The sequence below is a fragment of the Pempheris klunzingeri genome, chromosome 7 (assembly GCF_042242105.1).
Source record: "Pempheris klunzingeri isolate RE-2024b chromosome 7, fPemKlu1.hap1, whole genome shotgun sequence".
NCBI classification, from domain to species: domain Eukaryota; kingdom Metazoa; phylum Chordata; class Actinopteri; order Acropomatiformes; family Pempheridae; genus Pempheris; species Pempheris klunzingeri.
This window is the reverse complement of record NC_092018.1, coordinates 24,126,084-24,152,541: the sequence shown is the minus strand read 5'-3', so window position 1 is coordinate 24,152,541 and position 26,458 is coordinate 24,126,084. Positions and strand designations below refer to the sequence as shown.

Here is a 26,458-nt window from a genome sequence, read left to right as displayed (position 1 = left end):
CTGCAGCAAGACTTGGTGGCAGCAGGCACTGAGGTTCCAGTTTCTACAGTCAGACGCATAGTAAACGCTAGAGGCCTCCATGCCAGTAATCCAAGACGCACACCGCTACTGACCCAAAAGCACAAGAAAAGTCGGCTCCAATATGCAGGAAACCATATAAATAAGCCACAGAAGTTTTGGGATTCTGTTCTGTGGAGCGATGTAACAAAACTGGAACTTTCCGGGTCTATGGATCAGCGGTATGTCTGAAGGAGCAAGAATGAGGCATACGCTGAAAAGAACACCCTGCCTACAGTGAAGCATGGCAGTAGCTTGGTGATGCTCTGGGGCTGCTTAGCTCGAGTATCAGGAAATCCTTGGAGAAAACATTGTGCTGTCTGTGAGGAAGCTGAAGCTTGGGCGTCATTGGACCTTCCAACAGGACAGTGATCCCAAGCATAGCTCAAAGTCCACCAAGGCTCGGCTTCAGAAAAAGTCCTGGAAGATACTAGAGTGACTGTCATAGTCGACTGACTTGAATCTCATAGAAAATCTCTGGTGGGATTTGAAGAAGGCAGTTGCAGCACACAAATCCAAGTATATTAGAGAGCTGGAGGCTCTTGTCCTTGAGGAATGAGCTAAGATTCCTCAGGAAGGCTGTCAGAACCTGGTGTCTGGCTGTGCATCATGTTTGCAGCAGGTCATTACAGCAAAATGTACTAAAGAGGCTTGTCAGGAAGGGGTTGCATATTTTTGAGACTGCAGTAGTCATTAAAAGCAGCATATTGTGTTTAATTTGGAGAAACCATCTGTAATATTAATTGTGTTGAGCTTTTTAAATTTTCTTCTATTCTGTTCTTGTTTGAGTTGTTAATCGAACACAGCTGAAAATTTTACGAATACACAATTTGCAACGGGGGTTAAATAATTTTGACTGCAACTGTATATACATTTATTATTATTATATATATATATATTATTATTATTATTATCATTCATTACATTTTTGCTTTTTGTGTTGTGAATTCCTAGAGAACTTTACTTCCTTAAGCCTCTGAAAATTGGTTGGTTCCTTAAGCCTCTGGAAATTGGTTGAATTAATCATAAGCCACTGATCACCATTTGCAACCACAGACAATGGGTTGTAAGACACTGCCTGATTTTTAGGGAAAAAGTTTGATATTTTAGGAAATAAGCTTATTTGCTTACTGCCAGGAGACTGTTATCTTAGCATTAAGCAGTAGCTTAGTAGGAGCACTGGAAATGTGGGCAGAGACCCCTTGTTTCTACTCTTTTATGCATATTCATGAGATGCATTTGGGAGTGGTATCAATCTTCTCATCTAACTCTTGGCGAGAAAAGCAAATAAGTTAAGTTTCCTAAAATGTTGAAATCTACCTTGTAGAGTCAAAGAGGTTGGGAACCACTGCAGACAAAGAACATTTAAACATGAACATGGTTTGGTGTCATTGACAATATACCTGGCACCTATAACTTTTCTAAATGGTAATGGGAAAACATTCCACCCATCTGTGACTCGCAGCAGTTTTTAACAAACTCTCAGAATGTAATGCAAATATTCTATTTGACCCAGATGTTATGTGGTCTAACAGCAGTGTGATGGTGGTGTGAATTGGAGCAACTCTAGCTAAGCTGACGAAGAGCAAAAGTGAAGGCGCAGCAGTCGGTGGTAAACAGATGGAGGTGAGATGTCGGGTGGTAGCAGCCCCACAGTGCTTCCCTGTCAGAGGCCGCGTGCTCAGCTCCCATTCCTAGCACCAGGTCACGTAGGTCAGAGGCTCCTTCTGCCCAGCTCCCTGTGTCTGGACGCTCCAACACACACACACAGAGAAAGAGAAAGACACTCTGCCGGTTCTGCCTTTAACTGATATTCAGGCCAAGGAGGCCAGATAAGAGTTCATGTTGGATCTTTCATATGGACAGGCGCCAATGTGCACGCTTCCCCATACCGCTGCAACCCCCCCACCAAACTGCTCCCTCCTCCCTCAATGGCTGGGGGGATTGCCAGTAATAATGTTGAGGCCAGACTAGACTGCAGTGATTGGGGCCATTGATTGTGGTGATTTGATTTATTGATCAGTCCCCCCTCTCAAATGTGGCGTCTGAGATGCAGGGCTAATCTGAGGCTGCTATGGACAATCTTATGCCTCACAGAGAATGCAAGGCGACAAAGGAATTCAGGAAAGGAATCTACACTTATCTTAATCTCACACCGGTCCCTGCTTTGCCTCGCTGCAGCCCCCGTGTGCATATGTCAACGCACATGTCTCTGCGCAGGCATGTTTGCACATCCGCTCTATTGTACGAGACCTTGTATGCGAGTGTGGTGTGTGTGTGACTTGTGTGAGTGTGTGGGTTTTCTTTTTGTGTGTGTGTGTGTGTGTGTGTGTGTTGGTGTGCGTATGCGGTGGGGGTTGTGAGGCAGTACAGTCACCAGGCAGAACAGAGTGGATCTATAAATTGATGGAATTCAAAGCCTCCAGCATCGATTACCATTATAACAAACAGCAGCACACAGAATGTCTGATTATTTTTAGACAAAGATTCTGTGCTCTCAGCAGCAATTCTGCTGATGCTGTCACACTTTCAGACATCTGCCTATGATTGCAATTAGATGGGATACAAAAAGAAAAATAATACTCCATCTGCATTTTCCCCTCTCTCCTCCTCCTCCCTATTTTTCCCTCTTTAATTTGTGCTGTCCAAGCCCAGTGCACACAATAGTGATTTTGACTCACTCTACCTCATTGCAGTACCTTGGTAGTTTTTTTTTTTTTTTTTTCCAGTTGTCAACATTTTCCACCATGGGTTGTCTTTGTGAAAGGCCAGAAAATAGCTTACCACTACAGATGTAATCAAGACGAGCCAGGTTTAATGAATCAATGTCAAATCTACTCAAACACAATGCATTAGTGAGCCCCACATTTTACCTAAAACATTCGCAGTTGCATTGTTACAGTACATCTCTCTGCTCCCGTTTTTGTCAAGAGCGTCGTCTTTGCCAGATTTGATTATTAGACGTTTTACTCTCTGTTTGCTGCGACTGCCTACAATAGACATTACTTGCCTCCCATCATTTGAGTGAAACATAACATACTTGACAACCATCTTATTTCGTAATCCCCAGTGCTTTGTCTTCTTACAGATTTGTTGCCACCACTGGCCTGCACTGCTCTTGCCTGGTTTATCCTTCCCCCAATAGAGTCTGAGGGGACCACTCCCTGCAGTCTTTGCTGCAACACACTTGCATAAACCTGAGACCTCTTAATGCAGTATATGTGGCTACCTGTCAGATCATGTAAGAGCTCAACTACAGATGCTGATACGGCCCATCTTTGGCTTAGAAATGTAGGATCTGCCATTTGATACTGCCCAAAGGACGTGCAAGTGGTGGCTTCACAGCTTTTTTCTGTTGTTCAGGAGTTCATTGAGCTTCCAGTGCATTTACTGACTGCCATTGGGCTGCAGGTCTATCCTGTTGAAGCCAATAAACTTCTTGTTTCTTGGTCTTTGTCTTTGACCAAGATTCACCAAGATTGCTTTCCCTTCACAGATTACCTTGAGCACGCCAGGACTGATTCTATGCTCAAAATCCCTTCTTCCCTACAGCCCAAATGACAGCTCCACCCTCCCCAGGGGACACTCATCAATTATGGCTGGATGTTTGACTGGCAGAGGCTTAATGACAGGAGCTCTGTATTGACCCGACTGTCACACACTGAAAATTTGGTCCCAATCGCCTTTTTTAAAAAACCTGTCAAACGATTACAGATAAACTCCTCTTTGCACAATGAGTTGAACTTGCCTTTCCTCCTTTTTTAAGTGTTTAAGGCATCAAAAACATCTACATGTTCATGCTAATGGTGAAGGATGAAGCTCAACGAAATGCAGGGAGATAAGTGAATTTTATCAGGGATCTCAAAGGTGCCCTAGTTGTAGGTTGAAATAGATCATATCTGATTAGGAGGAAGAGGAAAAATCTTCTTTAGTATCTTTTGTCTCCTGAGATAGCTTTGTGAAACACTACATTGCAGAGTTCCTCCCGTCATCAATCAGAGAAAGACAACCAAAGTAGCAAACAGTCTGTTCTGCTTCACTTCTTTCCAGAGAAACAGACAGTAGGTTTCATTTGATGGGCTGTTGCCCAGGCGCCCCTCCCTTGTAATGGTTTAGAAACTGTGGGGGTGCTTTCAAAATAACCATGCCATTATGATAGCACTGTTTGTCTTACATACGGCATGAGTTTTCCTCATTCTCATCAGCTGAGCTGCAATAAAAAGTGGCCACTGAGGCAGTGGCGGACTTAGACTCACCACACTGTTATATCTTAAGCACTTATAAAATCCACTCAAAGTCACTTCTAGAGGAATTTTCTCTTGGCAAGATTAGCCAGTCTAGGGCCATTTGAATCTAGTGGAGGTTGGCTGACTTCTGAAAGCCCACTTTCTAATCTCTAGGAAGGCTCATCCCAGATGGACTGTAAGGACTAACAGGAGTTTATAAAGTCCTGTCGCATTATCCTGAACAGCCACGGCCCTTTGCAGTGACGGTACAATTTGCAAGGAATGACACATTTCCCCACTAACCAAATGTAGCCGAAACATTTGGATACTTTGTAAGTGTAGAACTTGTGATGTATAAAAGGGAGCCGCACTGGTGTCTAAAAGTGTATTGTCTTTCGAACACGTGGCAAATGGGACAAGAGACATGCAATCTCTCAGGCTCATTGAGAATGTCCTCAGCAGAGAAACTCTTGTATTGGTAAATAGCATTTGTATAGTGCTTTTGTACGAAGGGCTTTAAATTTTACTTCTCCTGGCCTGATCATTGAGAGCAATTTAGGTTTCACTATCTAGACCAAGGACACTGACATGTGGGCCGGAGGAGCCGGTGATCAAACAGCTAACCCTGCAATCTGTGAGCGAACTGCTTTAGTGTTACTGTTCCTCATAGTCTTTATGTTAAGCTAAGGTAAGGTAAGCGCCTGCTGGGTGGTAGATTCATATTTAGCATAGAGACATGAGAGTGGTATCTGTCTTCTCATCTAACTCTTGGCAAGAAAGCAAATAAGCACATTCACCAAAATGTCAAATTGTGCTGGGTGGCATGTTCTCTGTATTTGTGACCAGTTTTCAGAGACTTACAGTGATATTAGCCAGGTGCATTGCCCGTGGACATGGTGGCAAGTTGTAGTGTTCTAATGTAGCATCTCATCTTATAGCACTGCATCTCAACTCAGACTGTACAGTCCTACTTTGGCAAATTCCCGATTCGTCAATCCAACCTCAATTAACGGCCTACGTCTCTGACCGACAGGATGCCACCATCCCATAAGGCAGCGGCTGTGGAAGTTTCACCCTTACCCTTTTTCTTTTTTTTCCTCGTGTGATGATTTATTAAATTGCCTTTAAGTAAGACTGCAGATTAATTAAAACACAGTCAATTTAATTTCCAGGCGTCATATATAAATTCACAGTGGTAATTGAATCCCTTACTCCACTTTTATATTGTAACCCAGCAGTTACAAGAGAAGATCCTCATCAATTACTGAGAATCACAGTCAAAATGAAGAGAGTGAAGAGGAGGTGTATGTACAGTTGTCTATTTCAGTGCTGCTCAGTACAGGAGAGTAGACTTTGAATCTTTTTTTCTTTTTTTTTTTTCTGTTTGCTGAAAGAGCCGGGAATTGAATGACTGATCGATAATATCGGATTTGCGGATGGCATGTGGTGCAGCTGAGTCCAGCATGAATGCAAGGTTCTGATGAAGGGCCTGCTACACAGACAGCTTTGAATAGTGGCCCAGACATGCTGCCGGGGTGGAGCTCTCATTTCATATAAGACAGACATGTAAAGAACCAATGCACAGAGACATTAGTGGAATAGCGATTAGGCTGTTGTTGTAGCAAAAGGGTAATTTGGTTAAAGCTATGGAGGCTGCTGTCATGTATTGAAAATCTGTGCGGGATCAATATAAAGATCGGTGCAGGCGATGTGAGAGAGATTGAAAAGAAGCTGAAAATAGATCTGACCTGTGGTAATTACAACAGCAAGCGAGGTGTTTGTATGTTTGAATCAGGTCTTGGCCAGGCTTAAAAAACAGTCTTTCATTTCAGGAAGAAGCAGTATTTGTTTGCAAGGGTGTTTGTCAGGTTATTGAGCCTCTACATGTGACCCCCCCCCCCCCCCCCCCCCCCCCTTTTCTCTCTCTCTCTTCCTCTCTCTCTCCCGCCCGCCCCACTCCCTCACTGGTGCTCTATAGCCGTTGCAAGCGTATTGATTATTTCAAATACTGATTATCTAAAAGGCCTTCTGCTACTGTAGGCATTGGATTTATTTTGGCTTAATTATTTATGGGCCAGGGCTAGCTGTAAGTATTACTGCTGTGAGATCATGAAGGATTACATTGTTAATATGCAGTAGTGTATTTTTATTTATGTACACTCTAAGCTTTACTGGATGAGCGTTGGCAGGCTCCCTAAAGTGCTGTCTCTCTCTCTCCACTCTCTTCCTCTCACCATTTCTCTCTCTTTTGTATGTTCATAGAGGGAGCTAAACTCTGTAGCATCTGAGCTGGCTGGTCGTCAAGAGGAGAGCGAACATTCCAACAAGCACCTGGTAGAGCTGAGCAGGGAGTTCAAGAGAAATGTCCCTGAGGTGAGTGTAGCACCCCCACCCCCCCATTCTCTCAACTCAGTATTGTTTCCCTCATCTTCATTTCAGCAGTCTGTCTGCATCATTATTGCTGCTCGAGTCTCTGCATGTACCTTTTGTACAGGGAATTATTTATTTCTTTAAAATTAGCATTAGTATATATTAACAGTGCACCCCCCCCCCCCTCCCTTCCAGTAGTTTGGTTAATATTTAAATGCTGAGGCCTTGCAGTAATGTTCACTCTGACTGAGTGCGGTGAGAGGCCAGGGGGCTCATTCACAAAAGGTACGGTCAACGTTGCTGCTTACTTTCAACTCCAAAGCTAAAGCAGCAGTTTCTAAAAAAGTTATCTTGGTACCACAATTGGCAGCTATTATATTGAATGTCTGTGTTGTAACATGAGCAGGTGTCTCTCCAAACCTGTAAGGAGTAGTATAGTGTAGCAAGTATAGCAAACACACTTTGTGCTGCTTTTTAAATAAATATGTTTAGTAGAGACAAGAGTAGAAAAGAGTACACTTTAACATTGCAAAGTGTATGTTAACATTTTAAACTCTTTATTTGGTTATTTGGGGCAGTTCCTTCTAGAATAGTTTTATATGCCATGTGCTGTTCTTGAATCACCTCATTCTCTGCATAATGCACACTGCTCTTTTCGCCCTCTTTGTGAACGCTGAAAAAGCCCAGTCTGCTCTGACTGGGTAGCTCCCACAGGGCTGAGCCGCCACTGTCCACCAACTCTACCAAGGGGAAGCGCATTAGCAACATGCTAACGGCAAGTTCAACAAGCTAACATGCCGAATAAACAGCCGGTATGAATCCATCCTTTTGAGTTTGTGCCGTGACCGGCCCTTGTTAAGACAGCAGTGAAATAGTGTCCACACACACACACACACACACGCAGGTTCCAGTTTTGCATTATGGGGACATTTCCATGATATTTCCATCTGAAATAAAATAAATCCACTGGGTCTTCACTTCCTTAGATTGTGAGAGGACATGCTTTTTTTTTTTTTTTACCACAGCTGCCATTAGCAGCGTGACACCGATGGCGGCAGCCTGCTGAAGGGCCGAAAGCGGTCACATGCTCAACAGGCCCTGCATATGAGGCGAGCAGGAGAAAAAGAGAGAGGATGGACTTTTCTGGACCTGCTGTTGAAAAGACATCAAAAAGTGCATTTTTGTATAATAATAATAGTTTTTTTAAAGAAAATGCTCGCAAGCCCATATGTGCACCGAAAGAGTTCTTGGCCTCTGTGATTGTTCCTTTAGCCTATATCGGCCACACAGAGATCCCGTTCTAGAGTGAAAATGAAAGAGATGAGGGACAAAACCCACAGCCCAAGCTAATCTCAGTCTTCAGCAGTCTTAGCTAGCCAAATGAAGCGGACAGCTTCCGAAATCAGAGAATTTGGCACAAAATCCCTTCTATATGTTACTTTCCCTGTGAAAAACAACGTAGTAGACATGCAAATGGTGCTGCTTCGAGTATTATCCTTTTGTAAACCTCTCCCCTGAGAAGGACTCCGTGGTTTATGCTGAACTTAATTCAGAAGTTCCTTTACTAGAAACATCATTACCTCTGTCACCCAAGTTAATACTATATTAATACTTACACAGTATACAAAATTCAGCATGCCATTATTTGTTATTTGACAAGACTACCGTTGGGGGGTTTTATTCTATGTTTGCTGTCTGCGCATCACTGTGTTGTTATTCATTGTCTTCTGCTTTACATTTTGAATGTGCCAAGACTTCATTACACCTTTATTATTGTCAGGCAAAGTGGCAATTAAGGTGGATTGAACTGAATACATGAAAAGCTAAATCTATGAATGATACAGATATGATTTTGTCCTTTTTATGATCTTCTTTGAAATGATCATCCATTGACATCTAAGCTGCAGTCAAAGAGAATATTTTTATATTTTATAAATGAGCCCTCAGGCTGTTTGCTGTGGCTATGCTGCCTGCCTATCTCAGCCCAAGTATGTAGTGTAGTGCTGTAATCTTGTCAGTATAATACAGGCATTTAAGACAGGATCAGGCTGTCACCACTGGCAGCACAATCCCCTTACCTGAGGCTGTGGGAGCGCACACAAGTCTGGATCTCTGAGCTCTAATGCAAGCTAGTGGAAAGCCCCACTTTTTAAACATGCGCACTCAAACGCTTTAGGTTTATCCACTAATACCCACATCCCATAACACACCTCAGTCGCACACACATGTAGTGTAAGTGGCTCTATGGAAAGAATCCATTAACATTTAAAGATTTCCAGTCTTCTGTCGTATGGAGAGCTGTTTGTGCCTCGGTGTAGCCAATCTGATTCCTGAACAGGTGGAGCATCTGCAAAATAGAAAATGCTGAGAATGAGTTTACTTTTTCTGTCTGTACACAGGAAGTCAGGGAGATGGTGGCACCTGTTCTCAAGAGTTTCCAGGCCCAGGTGAGTTGCACATCTTTTTGTTTTTTTTTACTGTTATAAGAAACATTTATATGTTCTGCAGGATGAAACACAGAAAGCCTGGAAACAGCTAAGTAGCTGTTGCATTTCCTAAGCTGTCTGCTCCACATTCTAATTTACTGAACAAGAGACACTCCTGCTGGATGTTACATGTACAGACCAGTGCAGATCACTGTGCCTGTGGCATAACTGATTTGATAGACAGGCATCCATGGCATACTTTCTGTCTTACTGCTCATCTGGTGCTTATTGACTGATGCCTTTTCTGTCAAAGTGAAGTAGCATCTATCTGCCATTAGATGATCAGATATCTGGCTTCTCATATTTTCTTGGCTGAGACAAGCCCTCATTTCCTGTTGTGATGGTGCATTCACCATGCCCCCTCTGACGTGGCCATATTGAAAAAGTCATCTGATACCTACCAAGACTCTGCTCCAGCCATTAAACCAAGGTCATAAATCACATTTGTGAGCTGCGTTATGGTCCGCAAAGCAGAGGCTTATGGAAATGATACCACAAATATGTTTTCAGTCTCGCTTTCCCTCTTAACTCCTGCTCAGCGCTAACCTGAAAGCCCTATCATCGGTAAACATGAGAACACTCAGCATGGATTGTTCAGTTCTCTTGGAAGTGATTATTGGCAGATTCTTTTTAATGCTCTATAATTGACTATGTTCAAGCAACCCTGTTCCCTGGCAGAAGCTATCACATCCTTCAATACTACACTCGGCAGTACTCCGTGGTTGATTTGTGTGCTAATTCAATTACTCTACTGTAAAGTCACACAAATATCAGACGCACCCTTCCTTGTCTTTATTGTGCAAACAGGAACCCACAGGATTAATTTAAGCACCATTGATGTCTGACAACTGGGAGTCTGGAGATGTTTCATAGTAGATAAAATAGATGGCTGATAATGAGCGATGATTTTTTTTCTTGGTTGCTGCAGGCCTCTCTGGGTACCTCTTGGTCTCTCTTGTGTAACTCTACAGGCTTATGTTCTGCACATTGATAAGTAAGCCAGCTTGCAGTGGAAAAACCCTCTGCAATTTTTTTGATCTCAAGGTGCAGCGAGCAACTCGGCACACCATAATAATATAATCCTCTGGTGTTTTCCGATACACTTTGACCTTATTGGTAATGTCAAACAGCTTGCGGAGGCTTGTGAACTTTACCCAGCGGTAGTCTTCACGACCTCAGTGTAAGCTGTGGGACCTCGACCTGCTGCTGCAGGGGGAGAATGTGAGGAGAAGGTGGAGTTGGATGTGCTTGTTTGGCTGTGTGGTTTGGGATAGACTAAAGCTCCCCTGCAGCTGCACTGTACAGGTGGTGAACGATGGAAAAGTCCGTGTGTGTGTGTGTGTGTGTGTGTGTGTGTGTGTGGGGATGCATATATGTGAGAAAGAACTGGGTCCTTGCTTCCACCCACCACCCCCTCCTCCCAGTTTGGAGGCCCAGAGGAGTGCCTCATGGTATTTGGACCCTCATCATGCCACTTCTAAAGGAGAAGTCGGCTCCTTTGAAGTGTTTGCGACATGACAGGTTCTCTTTCTTTTCTTTTTCATTTCAATGTTCCCCACCCACTTTCTCTCTCTTCTCCCGTCCAATCTCGCCTTCTAATTATCACTAACCAGGCGACTGATTAGAAACACGCTGCCGACCTAGTTTTTTTTCTGAGGAGCTGTAGGAGGAGAAAGGGTTAATCCCAGAGCTGGTGGCTGTCATTGGTCGCTTCCCTCCTTCTTCTCCTCTTTTTCGTTCTGCTCTCCTCTTTCTTTCCCTAGAAGTTTGCTAATGAGGTCCCGTCAGAGCTGAGGAGAGGTGTTAATTTGGCCTTGTGAAGTAGGAAGGAGATTAAGGACAGTGAGGAGCTGAGTTTACGGCTTAAAATACACCGCTGTCCTTATTAATCCACAGGGCCCTGGGAGACCGGCGTTTTTGGTTTTATAATGAACACTGTCTTATAATGAAGGTAATTTTAATAAAAATTTACGGCGAAGAAGAGGAGGTGGTACATGTCTCCATGGTCTCAGGCACACCTTTGGGGCTGAGAGATATGACAGTTATTTTTCAAATAACCAATCGCTGGAGAGACGGGCCCATTGGACCACACTGTTCACACAACTTTCACACAAGCTTTTGCTGCCATCTGAACATACAGATAGTAGTCTTCACCCAGTCTTTCTAAGACTATGTGGGCTTCTCAATGCAATTTACACCTCCCTCTCACTTGAGAGTGTAAACTCCCCTCAGGATAAACCTTTGTGAGGCAGAAAAAAAAAAAAAACAGTGACGGGTTTCTTGAATATTTGTAGCCTTTTTATTTATTTTTTTTATAGAGAGGCAGATTTTTTTTTTTTCCTCACATCCGGCCTGTACCATTCTGAATATCAGGTCCAAATTAACCAGTCATTCTATTTTTCTCCTCTCCTCTTGATGTCGTTCCGTGCTCTCAGAAAAAGAAAACAGCAGTATGGGTCCCTAATTACTGAAACTTGCTTTACAATGATAATCCGTGGAGTAATTTAGCGTGCACAATGAGAGTTGTGGTGCTTGCGCAGATGAAGATTCTGATAAATAGTTTGTAACGTGTAATTAGCAGCTCTGCCGGTTACATGCCATTAACCCCTCAAGCTCAGGAATCATTATTGGCCCTCATTATCAAGCAGCAAGGTACGATCTAGCTGACTAGACATCAAAAACATCAAACAGCTATTAAAGCGCTGCAAAGTGGGGGCCGGTGGACACCTGTTTATGAGTCTAACTGTGCCATTTCTTCCCCTGAGGTTGGGAAGTGATGATGTGGGGGAAGACAATGTTTTTATGTACGTTGTTGTTGTTGCTTGTTTTCCATGGGAGCATGGGTGGTATTTTGACTATACAGCAGCTTTTCAACTCCACGAAACTGAGCAAAGAGATCACAAAATGGCCGCTGCTTCTCACCTATACAATTTGACTTTTCATGCTCAGGAAAGTTAGAAAGAGGGGAATTCAGAAACGGGTTTAGTCAGCTTGCACTGATATCATCTTGTTGTACAGAGCTGATCATGTAACCGTCATGTTCTTCTATAATGCACCTTGTCAAACAGGCCATCGGAGAATGACAACAGAAATAAGGAAGAATGTACAACACAAGTCACAGTGGTTATTTGGATTGTCATAGTTGTGTTTTCAACCTAAATCAAGGTGCGCCAGGCATCTTGCAGCTGATTCGGCCAGCGTCGTTGAGTTGGGAGACCTTGCCCCCGCAGCGCCTTGTCCTGAGCTCGCACGCCATGCAGCGAGGTAGACAAACACCGTCTTTGATCATCCATCGAGAGACGACCAGTTCTTCCTCCTTTTGATTAATTCCAGAAGGAAATGATAATTTCTCTTGAATGTATGAATATGTTATGAATAGTGGAATGAATCAAAGAGTAAAGGATGATAATTAATTACAGCGCTATGATAAAAGGCTGTGGGTGTTATGACGCAAGCTTCCTCCGTGTCATTATGAGAGGCTCCGTAATTACCTTTCTGCACGAGCCAGCGCTCCTGGCAGTGCTGGCAGTAAGAGCGCCGCTCACTGAGTGAGTCTAACGGTCATAAAGCTTTTCCCTGCCTAATTGTCTGAGGGGCTCTATGGCACTTTCATAGATGAGGGACTGCGCCGTTAGGAAAAATGCTCGGCGACGCTACAGCTTTTCCAGCTCAATGAAGACAGATCTTCATCATGGGCTAAACCTTGCAGTTATTAGGTACAGATTGCTTGAATGGATGGCTAACTTGGGAAGATGGGGTTGGAACAAGTGAGCAGCAGAGTCAGACGGTGTGACGCAAAGCTGCTTCTAGACTATGTACAATTTTAAAATAAAGTTGCTGTTGATTTCTAGGTTTATTGTTTATTACAGGCCCATATTTCTGTCCCAGCAAACCAGATGCCTTCCAGTTACCCCTGAATATTCCCTTTGTGTTGTTATTCATGCCTTGTCTTATGTAAGGGGCATTTATGACACCCTCCTACTCCTCTCGGTCACTTATTCGTTCCCACTCGCCCATTATCCCCTGACCCCCCCCCCGTGCGCGCACACACACACACACACACACACCCCACACCCCCGCTATGACCAGACTGCTCCATATTGGGCTGACGAGGTATTTCTAATGCCTGTCTCCTGCTCGGCTGTCTCAGGCTCATTGAGCAGCAGGCCAGGCCCGGGATCTTCAGGCCATTAGCTATTCACAGCACATCCAGGCCTCCAGCCTATTGTGGGGAACATAATGGGCTCCAGGGCCATGTAAACCACCAGCTCTCTGCTCCTGGTTTATCACTTGTGTCCTCTTCATCCTAAGGAGACGGAAGGAAGATGGGGACGCAGAAAGGTTGGGGGGTTGGGGGGGGGTTGGGTGTGGGAGTGTAATTGGACAGTAGATAATACCTTCCTTGAGTGTTTTACATCCTCGTCATCTCCAGACGGCGAATGTCCTCGCCTGTTCTCCACATCAGTGCAGAGAAGCTGCTCTGACCCAAACTTAACGCACTTCTGTTCAGTTACTGTGATATTATATACTGGATCAAATATTGCACGACGATCCATCACACCTCTGATACCACTTCTCATCTAATGCCAAAGTCCACATTGACAAATTGAACAAATAGCCCACTCAAAGGCTTTATTAAGTCTTATTCCGAAGGCAGCTCTGCTTTTTTGCGAGGCAGTCTCATTAAATTCCACAGATCATTTTACATCAGAAAGCCATTCAGCAGACCGTTTACAATTAGCTCCTTTTTATATTCAGGTAGGCACTTGTTGTAATATTTGTTTCTTGACCCAGTTTTTTCTTAACACTTTTGAGCACTTAGTTCGCCCGTGTAACCTCGGCTGAACGTTAAAACGGGAATTTTAGAGGTGGAGCAATTGTGGATTTTTGTTGTGGTGGAGCACGAGGACAAAAGAGAAACAAGACGAGAGATATTAAAGAGGGAGTGCTTTCGGACACAGACAAACTGTTAGCGCGGATGTTGCTGGCTACCTATAGCAAAAGTCTTAAGAGCTGCTACATTGCCTCTTTTCAGCAAATAAACACAGACTACAAAAACACTCCAGCGGTCAAATTTTTACAAATGAAAGAAAAATTGGCTTTGTGTTCAATCTGAACAGTGACAAAGCAAGCAAACATAAGCTAACAATGGCCATTGTACTGGTCTGAGGCTGTAGCAGCGTTTTCATTATCACGAACTTAACTTGTGTGTTTGAGGAAGACTTTTTTTTCAAAAATGTGATGCTTTAGTCTAGCTTTAAATGGAAGTTTAAATGGAACTGACAAGCATGTGTAAACAGAAGATACAGGTCGCTATCTCCAGTCTTCGCAGATATTATAAAATCCTCTACCTCAACACAAATGTATAACTCAGGAATGCCTGCAAAATGTTGTCAGTCTGTTTCTCAGAAGTTAAGACGGTAACTTTAAAAATGAAAAATCAGTAAACGACTCCATTAAAAAAAAATCTGCTGTAGCCGGGTCGCAGTATTTAACTAGTGCTGCGCTTCATTCCAGCTCCAGATTGTGCCTTTTGAAGAAGTTTAATATATCTGACTGCCCTTGTTTGTTTTCTGTGCGGTGACTGATTGTTGTGATTCTGCGGGGTGTTTTTATGCTGAGATGCCTCAACCTTTCCATCAGCCTTCCCAGTGTCAGTCTTATCCCTCCTCTGCTGTGCTGTGATCTGATGTGGTGTGTGTGTGTGTGTGTGTGTGTGTGTTGGCGTGTTTGTTTTCCTGTCCTGACTGATGCCCTGTCGGAGCGTCCCAGTTGGGTGTATTCATCATTATGGATGCGTGTTTAGAGCCAGGGATGCACACCAGGTAAAGAAGAGAGGGGGGGGATGTTATAAATAGGCACTTGGCTCTCTAGCCATGTGGAATTGATGAGTTTCAGCACATTCTGCTCTGCAGTGCCAGGTTTAATTTCTACCGTCCTGACAGCACAAACCTCAGAGCCCGGAGACGTCACGCCTGACTGCTGCTGCTGTGCAAATGTTAGCCATGTTTGAGGATGGACGCACGCATAGCGCAGGCTGCACCACTCCTATTGGGCGTTTGACCGGGTGTACATCAGCTCTTCTAAACCCTTGTCACCTTAAGAGACAGGCAATCACGTTCCCCTCCTGACCCCTCACCAAACAGCAGACAGTAACTGATCTCAGAGGCAGTTTCTAAGGCCTAGCTCGCTTCAGTCTAACGTGGTCAGCTGCTTGTTATGGGACAGGTGAGAACCTCCCTTCCCTCCTCTGCTCCCTTCAGGCACATTAAGCCAGAGAGCAGCAGCACTAGCAGTAGCAGTAGCACTGTCTCTGAGATTCTCTGACTCCTGGCTCACTTTCAGCTGCTGGCAAGAGCACAGTCAAATTAGCCAATAAAAATGTGTGAAATCGGTGGCTCAGCGCCGGCGAGGACATGCCAGGAGGAATAAACATCAGCACTTGTACAACCAGGAAAAGCTCATGCGAGGAGGAAAAGGCGTAACGGGAGAGCTGCTCCGCCAATTCTACGGCGCGATTCTCTGATTTCAGGCACAGAATCGGAGCTGCACCGACAGTCAGAGAGCAAAGTTGTTTCTCCGCTCCACTGAACACCGAGACCCAGCCTTAGATCAAGCCAGTGGCAGCACAAGTCAAAAGAACATGAGCTTCTGTCAGAGGATACACAGCCCACATGTGCCGAAGTGATTTAATTCCCTCTGTTCATCTGTGGTGTTTCCCCCCTGCTGAAGTCTGGGAATACCAGTCTTCATTTCACATGATGCTCGGCTGTGAAGTTTAATTTCAGCAAAATCTAAACACGCTAATTAAATATCATAACTTTCTGAAAGAGGTTCTTGTAAAGGCACCTGAAATTTTAATTTAGACTTCAAAAGAGCGAAGACTTTAAAGCAAATCTATTGTTTTTCATTTAGACTTGCAATTTTCTTTTCTCTGCAGTACTGCAGTACGTAGTTATGATTGATCTGGTAATTAAAATATGCAGAGAGGGAAAATTATTAACTGCTCCTTTTTTTTTTTTTTTTTTTAACTTTTTTTTGTTTTAGAAAACAGCCGACACATTTTCCTTCTCTTTCCAGCACAGATAATTAAATTTTGCACATTGATGTTCTTTACACAGCATTCATCGGCCTCATTATTTTTCCATTTTCATCTTTCTGGTGAGAGATCGATAGATTGATAAAATGATGGAGTCTATCTTAAATAATGCAAGCAGAGAAAAGTTACACTTACTTTGCTGCTGGCTAAGTGTTTGAACTTTTATTCTTCTTTCAAATTGTATTTAATATCCCATGAAGGTAGGTCTTGCAATATTACATGCTAGTGTAAATCATTTATTCCCATTTTTTGCTGCCCCTCTGCAAAAAAAAAGATGCAGCTCCTCTCCATTTTTAGTCGGCCTATGGTATATGGGATGATGCTTGTCAAGGCTAATATCCTAAATGATAAAGAAACTGGCAATTCAAAGAAAGACAGCGTAAAGTAGGCCAATTAGTACCTAGGGAACATTTTGCTAGAAGAGATGGAAGCTCCAAATGTCACATGCACGAACATTAGGACCGATTGTTTTTAATATGACCTGACAGTTTGGGTCTCTTTAATATGGGATTAACTACAATACTAATTAACATGTGGCTCTAATAAAACAAGCAGCTGCAAGTGAAGTAACTCTCTTACAAGGGGAGGGGAGCAACTCTTTTAATGTACATCCCACATTAAAGTGTTTCTTCTTTACCGCAAATCAAATGTGTTTTTACACTCTTGTAAGATCTGCTTGTTTGATTCTTATTTTGCACTGGAAATGTGATGTCCTGAATCACACCCACCGCCCTTTAATATGTGAGCCCACAGATCATCAGAGTGCTCTTTGCCTTTGTCACAAACAGATATATGTTTTTAAGTTCCCCTGCAGGGCCCCGTTTCATCCAAGACATAAAATGGCCATGGTGGCCTAAGGACAGTGTTAAACGCATCCTCAATTAAAACAAAGTAACTTTGCATCTCGTCGGGATTTCTCTTGCAGTCCCTGTAATTGGGTCTCAGCGGATTTAGTGGGAGAGCTCCAGCTCTTCTTCTGGGTTGAAGGGCCCAGCCTGGAGTGGGGCTGGGGGGATGGCCAAAGGGGAAAAAGCTGCTGGTCCCCAGGCCCTGGATGCTAGCAGCTGGTAGGAACCAGCAAGAGTCAGTTGCAGCCAAACAGGAGGACAGCTGGAATAAGGGATCTCAACCACGGCACAGTTACTCAGTTAGTGTACAGGAGACATGGAGGTCCACCGACTCCTTGGGTGAAATGAACATGCAGGCTTTTGTAGCACTAAGTTATCAGTGGTGGAAATTTAAACAAGTACATTTACTTAAGCACAGAGGGCCACTTTATACTAATACTCCACTACATTTAACAGTTATTTATTGAACAGTTTTTACTTACATTTCATATTCAGATTTCAAGATTAAAATGTTGAAAAAGCTGTTCGTGATTATAGCCCCGGTTTCCTGCCTCTTTGGTTTGTGACATATTACAAAAATGGTGGTGTCTGATATGGGCCCCTTGTCCCAGATGTCTGAGTTGTTAGCATTTCATATCCAAATCTGTCAGATTGTAATTAACTGTTCAAATGTAAAATTACCCAATTACTTAACAACATCATTGTTATCTATTGTTGAGTAATTATTTAAAAGTCCAAGTCAGATTTATCTGGTTACTCATTGGTGGAGGGGGGCCAATCCCTAGTTTGGGAACCAGTAGACTACCTAACTGTAAATAAAATAGTTAAAACTATCTCCACCTGGATTACTGAAGTATTTTTATAGATACATTTTGCTGCTAATACTTCTTTTACTTGTAATGGAGCATCTTGAAACTGTTGTATTGATACATTCACTTAAGTAAAGGATCTGAGTACCTCGTCCACATTCATTCATTCACATAATTTATTAAAAGGTTATCTTTGTATCCACGTATGGACAAATATTAGGCTCATCGCTGATTATTTAAATTCACATAAATCCATTATAAAGAAGCAGATGTAGATATCTGCGAAGTTAGAAAAGGATTTGGGACAACTGAGATGGAAATTGTCATAAGTGCCTGTGAAGATGTTCATATTGTATCAGTGCATGTTAGATTCACATACTGGCTATGCAGTAAGTTAGACAGAGATCTAAAATAACTGGAAAAGCAAAAATATATAAAATATTTATTTTATGGTTTTCTTCAAAATGGCATCCTCTGGTCGTGTGTGTGTCAGCATGTGTGTGTTTGTGGGCGTGCGTCTTATTCTGGCGAGACATGTGAAGGACAGCCGAAGGTGCAGTGAGATCCAGTGATGGGCTTTTTTTATTACATCTCATATTGAGACCAATCTCTGTCCATTCACCTGAAGGACAGCCAGCTATTCCCTAACTAAATTAGCCAGTCGCTGTGGTGTGAGAGGCCCTCCACACAGAACCACAGTCTGACACACACACACACACACACACACACAAAATCACACAGGCATGTACAGCAGTCACGCAATAATGTGTGCCCCCCCCCCTTTCTCATGCCAGAACTTACACTTAACATGCATAGTAGAATGTCCTGTCTCTCACTTTTACACACACACACACACACACACACACACACCCCCTACTGAAGGCATGGATATGGGGTAATTGCAGTCATTGTGGCAGGTTGCATATTTGTGCCCCTGTCAATGAGGCCCACAGACCTCCTCCTTGTGGAATCATGTGACACAGATCTCAGCACTGTAGTCTACCTGGCTGCACTTCACCTTGTGCACGTCTCCACAATGCATCCCCGCTTAATGTGGGAAATGCACTGAGATCTAGAACCAAATGCACTGTGGCTGTGAGGGTGAATGTTCTCTTCATGCTCTCTCTTCCCTAATGAAATGTCTTTTGTACAGTCTGTTATTTTATATATTTTTTTTTCCACTCACAGCGGATGTTCTAATGAGGCAGAGCCTGAAATAGCAGTGGGGCTAGCACTGCAGAACTATGACATCCCATGTGAGAACTTGCCCAAATCACAGTGGCTGCAGCCGTGCGTCAGGTTTCTTTATTTATAACCCATACGGAATTGTCCTACACTCGGAGCATATGGAGGGTTATGTAACACTCAGCATCCAATAGGTAACCACCAAAGTCAGGTCCTATATATAAAGCTTGCTGAAGAGTTGTTTCTGTGGCTGCTTAAGATTGAATGTCTGCTTCACAACGGTTTAAGAAAAAATGTTTTTTTGTGAAGAAAAAAATATTTCTGACAATTCCTTTAAAGGGCCAGTTCATGCAAGTGACAAAAAACATACTTCTCATACACCTTTAGTTGTCTAAGCATGCTAATGGCTTTGGTTTTATTTACACAGGTGTATCTCTGAGATTTCTGCCTCCAGCTCAATACAATGGATGTGAAAGGAATTTTGTCTGTGATGCTCAGAGCAGTGAAAATATATTATATTAAAAATTCAGAAACCGCATGTCTCTCCAGGAACAATGTCCCCGCAGGACAATCCACAGACCTCACTGTCAACATTTCTTACTGTGTGTGTGTTTCTACAGGAAAAAAAAGCCCCTATGAAAAGTGTTGATAGTGTGTTCTGTAGGTCAGTGGTTCCAAACTGAGGATCAGGAACCCTGCAAGAGGTTGCAAGATTAATCTCAGGGGTCAAGAGCTGCTTACCGGGCTAGGACATAATAAAAAACAAGACTTTTTTAATATTGTTTCCTTCCTTTTTTTGAAATGATATATTTCTTAAGGTGCTCACAGCTAATAAACATCGACCATGTGACAAAATTTTGCAGGTAGACGTTGATTCTTATTAAGAGTTGACAAGCCAATAAAGTTGGGAACCACTGCACAACCATTGAATTTATTTCTAATTAAACTTCAATTTTGATCTGCAAACAAAATAAAATTAAAATCGTATTACTACAACCATTAAAGCTATCAAAATGCCTATGTCATTTTTGTGAACTGGCCCTTTTTTGAGAAATACGATACACATTTTGAATCCTTGTGATATGTGATTTGAAAACAACGTCAGCTCTTCCTGTTATGGGGATCTCATCTGATTAGCCTCATTCACTCAAATTGAAATGCCACCTCGCGCTTGTCACATTGTATATGAGTGATCAGGCAGGAAAGCTGGTCATTACAATCATGACATCAAATGCCTGGCAGCAGAGGTCAATCAGTGTACATTAACCAAACAGAGCTCATTTGTTTTACAGCTTTTAGTGGCGTGTTGGCACCAGCGTACATGAGCTTTAGGCTGGCATCCAGCGGGCATGGAGGGCCTCCCAGCAGGGCGGTAGCAAGATGGGTCTTGGCCAGCCCTCTAACAGAGGAATATAAAGGAGACAGGGAGTGGGGTGTTAATGTGTCCCCTTCCCCCTCAGTGTTCAACCACTTGACTGATTTATGCAGCTGAAATGAACTCTTTTACAGTCGGCATTCATAAATACCTAAAAGATTTTCAAATGATGGTCATGTGACTGCCAGAAAGATGTTATGCACTTTTTCTTTCGCAAGAAATAATTTTGGGGAAATCCTTGCTATCCTTGTCAGTCTCTTCTTTTTGGCTGGTACAGTTTTTAATCTTTGGTTGTTAACATACCATCACAGTGATGCGGTAGTGTGGGTTGGTATACAGATAAATGCATACACAGTCCAAAGATCACTCTTAACCTTCACCTGGTGCTAATTAAAGCAGAAAGGCACATTTTTTGTGGCAACGTGGTGATCTGTCATCGACGGGCCCTCTCCAGTCTGGCTGGGAGTGATATCTATCTGTAAAATATGTATGACATCAAAAAGCCTTAAAGGTTATTACAAATTAATAATGACTAGTGGGCCGAGAGCAGTAAAAAATAGCCTTCCCTTGGTGTCGTGTTTAAATGTTTAATTTAACATGCTCCACTATGAATGTGGACTGCCTCCCAGCAATGTGTGCAGGGCCCCGAGGCCTCACCAGACTGTCTTTGGTCTGGAACATGCGAACTCAGACCACCGGGCTCACATGTATTAAGATCGACGTTCAGATTAGGCTGATTCATGCAGACGTAAATGATCATCCGTCTGGAGCCGCCAACTGTTATCTTGAAGAGGCGCCCTTGCTTCTATCTGTGTGTCTCTAACAGCATACAGAATTATAAAAACACTAAAGGAAGCAGTTTTACTCAGATCAAGCGCAAATTCTCTGTAGACTCCGAGACATAGAAAAGCTCTTTCTGAGTGTCTCTCTGAAGCAAGTCAAATCATTGGCCCTGAACCCCCCTCACAGTAATGTCTGCAGACACTGTACAAAATTGCCTTATTTATGCCTGTAATGTAAGCTGTCTGTTCTGGTGTCGCTCATTCTCTGTGGAACCGACGACGGTGGCAGCCGAGTCTGGAGTGAATTTGCTGGGCGACTACCTGGGAAACATCAACAGTCATTAATTATGTAAAACTCTTCTCACAGTGGGAGCAGGGAGAGCTGCATACAACTGCAGCGCCCGCTCCTATTAGACTCAATGTACTCTACAATGAGCCCCCACTGCCTGGGGGCGTGGAGGGATTATCAGCCTACCTCCACGACCCCCCTTGGAAAGACACGCGCGCCGTACAGTAGAGACACACTTACACACACTGAATTTGGCGTTCTATTAAGTTCTACAACCAGTGTGTGCTTGTGTTAAGCTGAATAACAGAAATCTCTGCGCTGTCTCTCCTGCGTAGTCAACCCATCGTTCTCTTCTCTCGTCCTCGGTTCCTGGTAGGTCGTTTTCTCCCAGGCAATTGTCTACTTTCAGGCTTGCTCTCCACAATGAATGAAATCGGCAAATCTGACAGGACAAACGATATGCCATGTTTGTCAGGAATGCTGGGTAAGGGGGCCATTTCATTGTTGATAGTGCTGCCACCAACGCCGCTCTGGTTTCTGCTACCAGAAACCAAATTACCCACCGAGGCGTCCAATGCATGGCCCACGTTAGATCTTCCTCTGAGCACTGCAATTGACAGCAGCAGATTTATCAAGCAAATAATGGACCTAATTTCTGCACCATGTGTTTCCAATCCATCTTCTGAGAGCAACAGACACAGCATTGTTTGGCAGACTTCAAGTCGTCTCCACAGCATTCCTCCGTCAGCTGCGCTCTTCTATCTGTGGTTTAAGGCTCGTTCATCAGTGCTGCTCTTTTTAGCGGATGCAGCTTTGGCATGATGTTCCTCCATGCTGAAACAAAGGCAGCGCTGACACCTGTAATTAATTAGGCTATTATGCATTCCGCAATGATAATTGCCTCACTGGAAAGTCACCAGCCCTCTAAGAGGGGGAGAGAGAAGAGAGGTGGATGGAGAGCACTATCCATCATAGTGGAGCATGCTCTCCCTCTCTCTCTCTCTCTCTCTCTCCCTCTCCCCCTCCCCTCGTGTCATGCTGTCTCACCTTGACTGGTGTAGGCAGGGCTAGAGAAACACTGTCAACATGTGTCTAAGGGTGAGATATGCAGCTGTGCCTCCCCCTTGCCAGGGCTGCTCCACCAGCACCCTGCCAGGGTCCATCCACTCCAGGGCTTTGGCTCACACTGGCACAGTTACCCATGACACCCCATCTGTTGTAGCTTTGTTCACTAGGGCAGTACAGCACCGGGATAATGGGGGCACTTTATTTTTATAATTAGCCCTTACCTACACTTCTCCTCTCTTCTCTCCTCTTAACAGTTCTCGCAGCTCAGAAATCTAGTCCAGGTGCACTCATTACTACTTTTCACAGCCCTCTCTTTCGGCACATCAACCAGTGCCTTCATCTTAGCCTCAGCACGCCCCCACTCCCTCCCATCGTGCCATGATAGATACATTTTTAGCAGACACACTATCCTCAAGGTTTAGGTCATTCGCTGCATCAAATATTTAAAAGTGCAAGCTCAAAGAAAATGACAACTCCTGTCTTTTGAACTACAAAGACATTCAGAAAAGATGTTTTTTTTCCTCCTCCGTTTGCATCTCCCTGGCTCATGACTTTGACTTTGCCGTGACTTTGAGACGTTAGTGCCGAGGCTGGTGTTTTTTGAGTTTTGTCAGGAGAGTGGGTAACACAGCTCGTCTCGCGCCTGTTGATGGTAAGGGGGACCCAGAAGGCACCTGCTGTGTGATGGAGACAGCAGGCCCTTTGATCTGGGTGTAATGTCATGCCATGTTCTTTTTCTCATGCTGCTTCGCGCGCCTTGTCCATCAGGATTACGTCAGCTCCACCTTGATCTGTACAGATCTGCTTTTCTCTCAGGCCGGGTCATTATCACCACTGTCCACTAGGACACTGACCTCAGGTCTTGCTCATTTTGGTTTGTCTCATATTCAAGTCAAACACTTTATGTCATATATCTTGATGTACCTGTTTATAGCCTATGGCGTAGCTCTGGGGAGCACTGTGTTGGTCCGTTGGTTCGTCTGTTCACCCCTTTGGTCCAGGCTGAAATATCTCAGTTAGTACTTGATGGATTGCAGTGACTGTCGTGGTCTCCAGGGGATAAATCTTAATGACTTTGGAGATACTTTGATCTTTTATCTGGTGCCACCATGAGGTTGACATTTGTATTTTCAGAGAAATGTCTTGAGAACTGCTGGATAGATTACCATGAAATTTTGCACGGACATTTGTGCTCTCCTCAGGATGAATTGCATCACCTATGGTGATCTACTGATGTTCCATGAGGTTGAAATTACAATTTTCCCAATGCTTTGGTTTATGATTAAATGCCCTCAAAACTAATATCATTCCTATCAGCCTCAGCGATATGTTGTCAGCTGTTCTAATATGCTGACAAACTAAACTGGGATGATGAACATGGTCAACTTTATAGCTCCTAAATATTAGCATTTTAGCATTGCCATTGTGAGCATGCTGGCATTAGCAGTTATCTCAAGCAGCCTGACAATGCAGCTAATATAGCTGTTGAATCTCAGTCTCGTAATTGACTACTAATGCAATAATGAGTGTACAGACATAATATGAAAATCCTTCCTACCCTCTGTATGGGTTAATAGGGTCTTGCAACCTGTCTTCAAACCTATATTCAAAATCTTCTGCTGTATGGCCTACTTAACAGCGCAAGGTCCTACTCTACTTCCATTCAAAAGCAGATTAGCCTCTCCCATAAGACTTCCATCCAGTTGGATTTTCACTCTGAATTTGTCACTGCATCTTTCCCAGCATGTATTCGCATCAGGAGCATTTAAGTGGCACGAAAGAATATTGGTCAGCTTTGGCCAATTTTTTGGCTGAGGTGGCAGCTCTGAAGTGGCAGAGTGGGGGTGGCATCAGTCCACTGTGAGCACAGCGCGTTGACTGACAGGCACCGCTGATTGGAATTGACGTGGCGACGAGATGTGTGTCAGTGCTCTGACTGCTCATCTCACCGGGCATACAGAGACGGCCACAGCCACCGCTATGCTGCAACCACCGCTCCAAGATGGGTGTCACCATGATTAAATCTGCCCTCAGACAGTCTGTGTGTAGTGTGCATCTGCGTGAGTGTGACTTGGTGGGTGGGTGTGTGTGTGTGGGTGTGTGTGTGTGTGTTTGCATGCTCCCAAGTTCAACTGCGACAGTGTGTGTGTGTGTGTGTGTGTTCGTGGATATGTGTGGGTGTACATGGGTCTTTCGCTATCCAGACTGTATTGCATAGTGTTTACCTCTACCCCTCTCCTCCACCCACTCATCACTCACTCCACACCAACTCATCTCTCTCCTCCTGCCTCTCCTCTGAACCTACACTGAACGCAAAACAAACGCCAGCAGTGACAGCTGCATGAGTGCTGAGTGGCGCAGCTAAAATATCATCTTTTCGCTGCTTCTGAAGGGAAAGTTGTGGTTTTGCCTTCACTTTCTTTTACATACAGATCACATAAAGGAGTCAGGAGGTACATAACTGTCGGATTGAAGTTTTCTTCCTTGGATTGTTTATATAATGTTTCAAATCTTATCACCCCCCCATGAATGCTGCAAGCCTTCCTGTAGCCTGTCAGCCCGTGCATCTCTAAATTCTAAATTAAAAAATTAAATGCATCAAATGAATGCATCTTTTATTTTTTCACTTAAGGTCTCATTAGACATTAGAAGACAACACTGAGCGGGATATGGAATCATTTCGCCAATTAAGAAATATTCATACCTAGTCCAGGGAATTCCAGAGAATTGAAAAGTCAGTTGAATAGAATGAATTTCAATCAGTATTGTCAAGTGTGACTGAAAATGTAAACATCCGAATACACAACATTTTTAATAATTCATTGATTATTTAAGTCACGACATGCTAAACATTCCCTGGTTCCAACTTCTCCATGATTGTAAACTGAATATTTCTATGTTTGAAGACATCATATGGGGTTCTGGGAAACTGAGATTGGCCTTACTCACTCATTTCTGACATTTTAGAGACTAATTAGAAAAATGATATCATAGATTAATCAACAATGAAAATAATTGTCATTTGCAGCTCTATCTTCCCTGGTCCAACATGTGGACATGAAGTATGTGGATAGAAAGCCCCATGGTAATTTTACCAAAACATTGTACTAGGAGGGGATGAATATTGGTTAAAATATTGATTTCAAGTTAAAAAGTTAGTGAAAATGTAGCCAGAGAAAAGAGAAATCGGGATTACACTGGGCTTAAAATGGCAACATTGAGGATGGATGGATGGATGGATGGATGGATACTTTATTCATCCCCTTGGGGAAATTCAGTAACGGGACAGTGGAAGTTAGCTGTTGAAATCAGATATTTGGAAATGTTTTACCAATAAAAATTAAATTGTAAGAAAGCACCTCATGTCCTCAACACTTAACACCAAGGACTGAACGTTTGTCAGGAATCCAATGGATACTTCTGGAGCTGTTGTGACAAGTTGTGTTGCTGTGGTGGTGGGCTTCCCACTGTTTTGTTCTAATAAGCATGGAGCGGGACTGGGGTTGTTGTGACATCCTGTCAGCCTGTGGGCTGGCCTGGCGCTCAGTGAGCAGCACAGTAGGATGGACTCCCTATGATTGTGCACTGACCTTTGCATCATGGCGAAGATGACAGGTAATTTAGAGGCCTCAGGGACTGTGGAAACATACATTTGCTGTCCCCAAACCATGCACAGCACCAACCGCATTCACCTTGAGACGGGAGCATGTACACGCACACATGCAAAAAACAAAGAATGAAAGCCCATGCTGTGTACACCCGGGCACAGATGCATATGCAGATATGCTCCAAGCATCCACACACTTATATACACACATACACATAGTGCAAGATCTGTCTTAACACCCGCCCAACACCCCATCA

General features: G+C 43.5%; 1 protein-coding gene across 1 annotated transcript in view; it reads left to right on the top strand.

The window, feature by feature from the left end:
- Positions 1-26,458, top strand: part of cux2b (cut-like homeobox 2b) — an 81,178-nt gene that overhangs the window by 26,963 nt on the left and 27,757 nt on the right. Inside the window, exons 2-3 of the mRNA XM_070834096.1 lie at positions 6,546-6,656; positions 9,053-9,100. Coding sequence (XP_070690197.1) covers positions 6,546-6,656; positions 9,053-9,100 — 159 coding nt within the window. The remainder of the gene's footprint in view (positions 1-6,545; positions 6,657-9,052; positions 9,101-26,458) is intronic.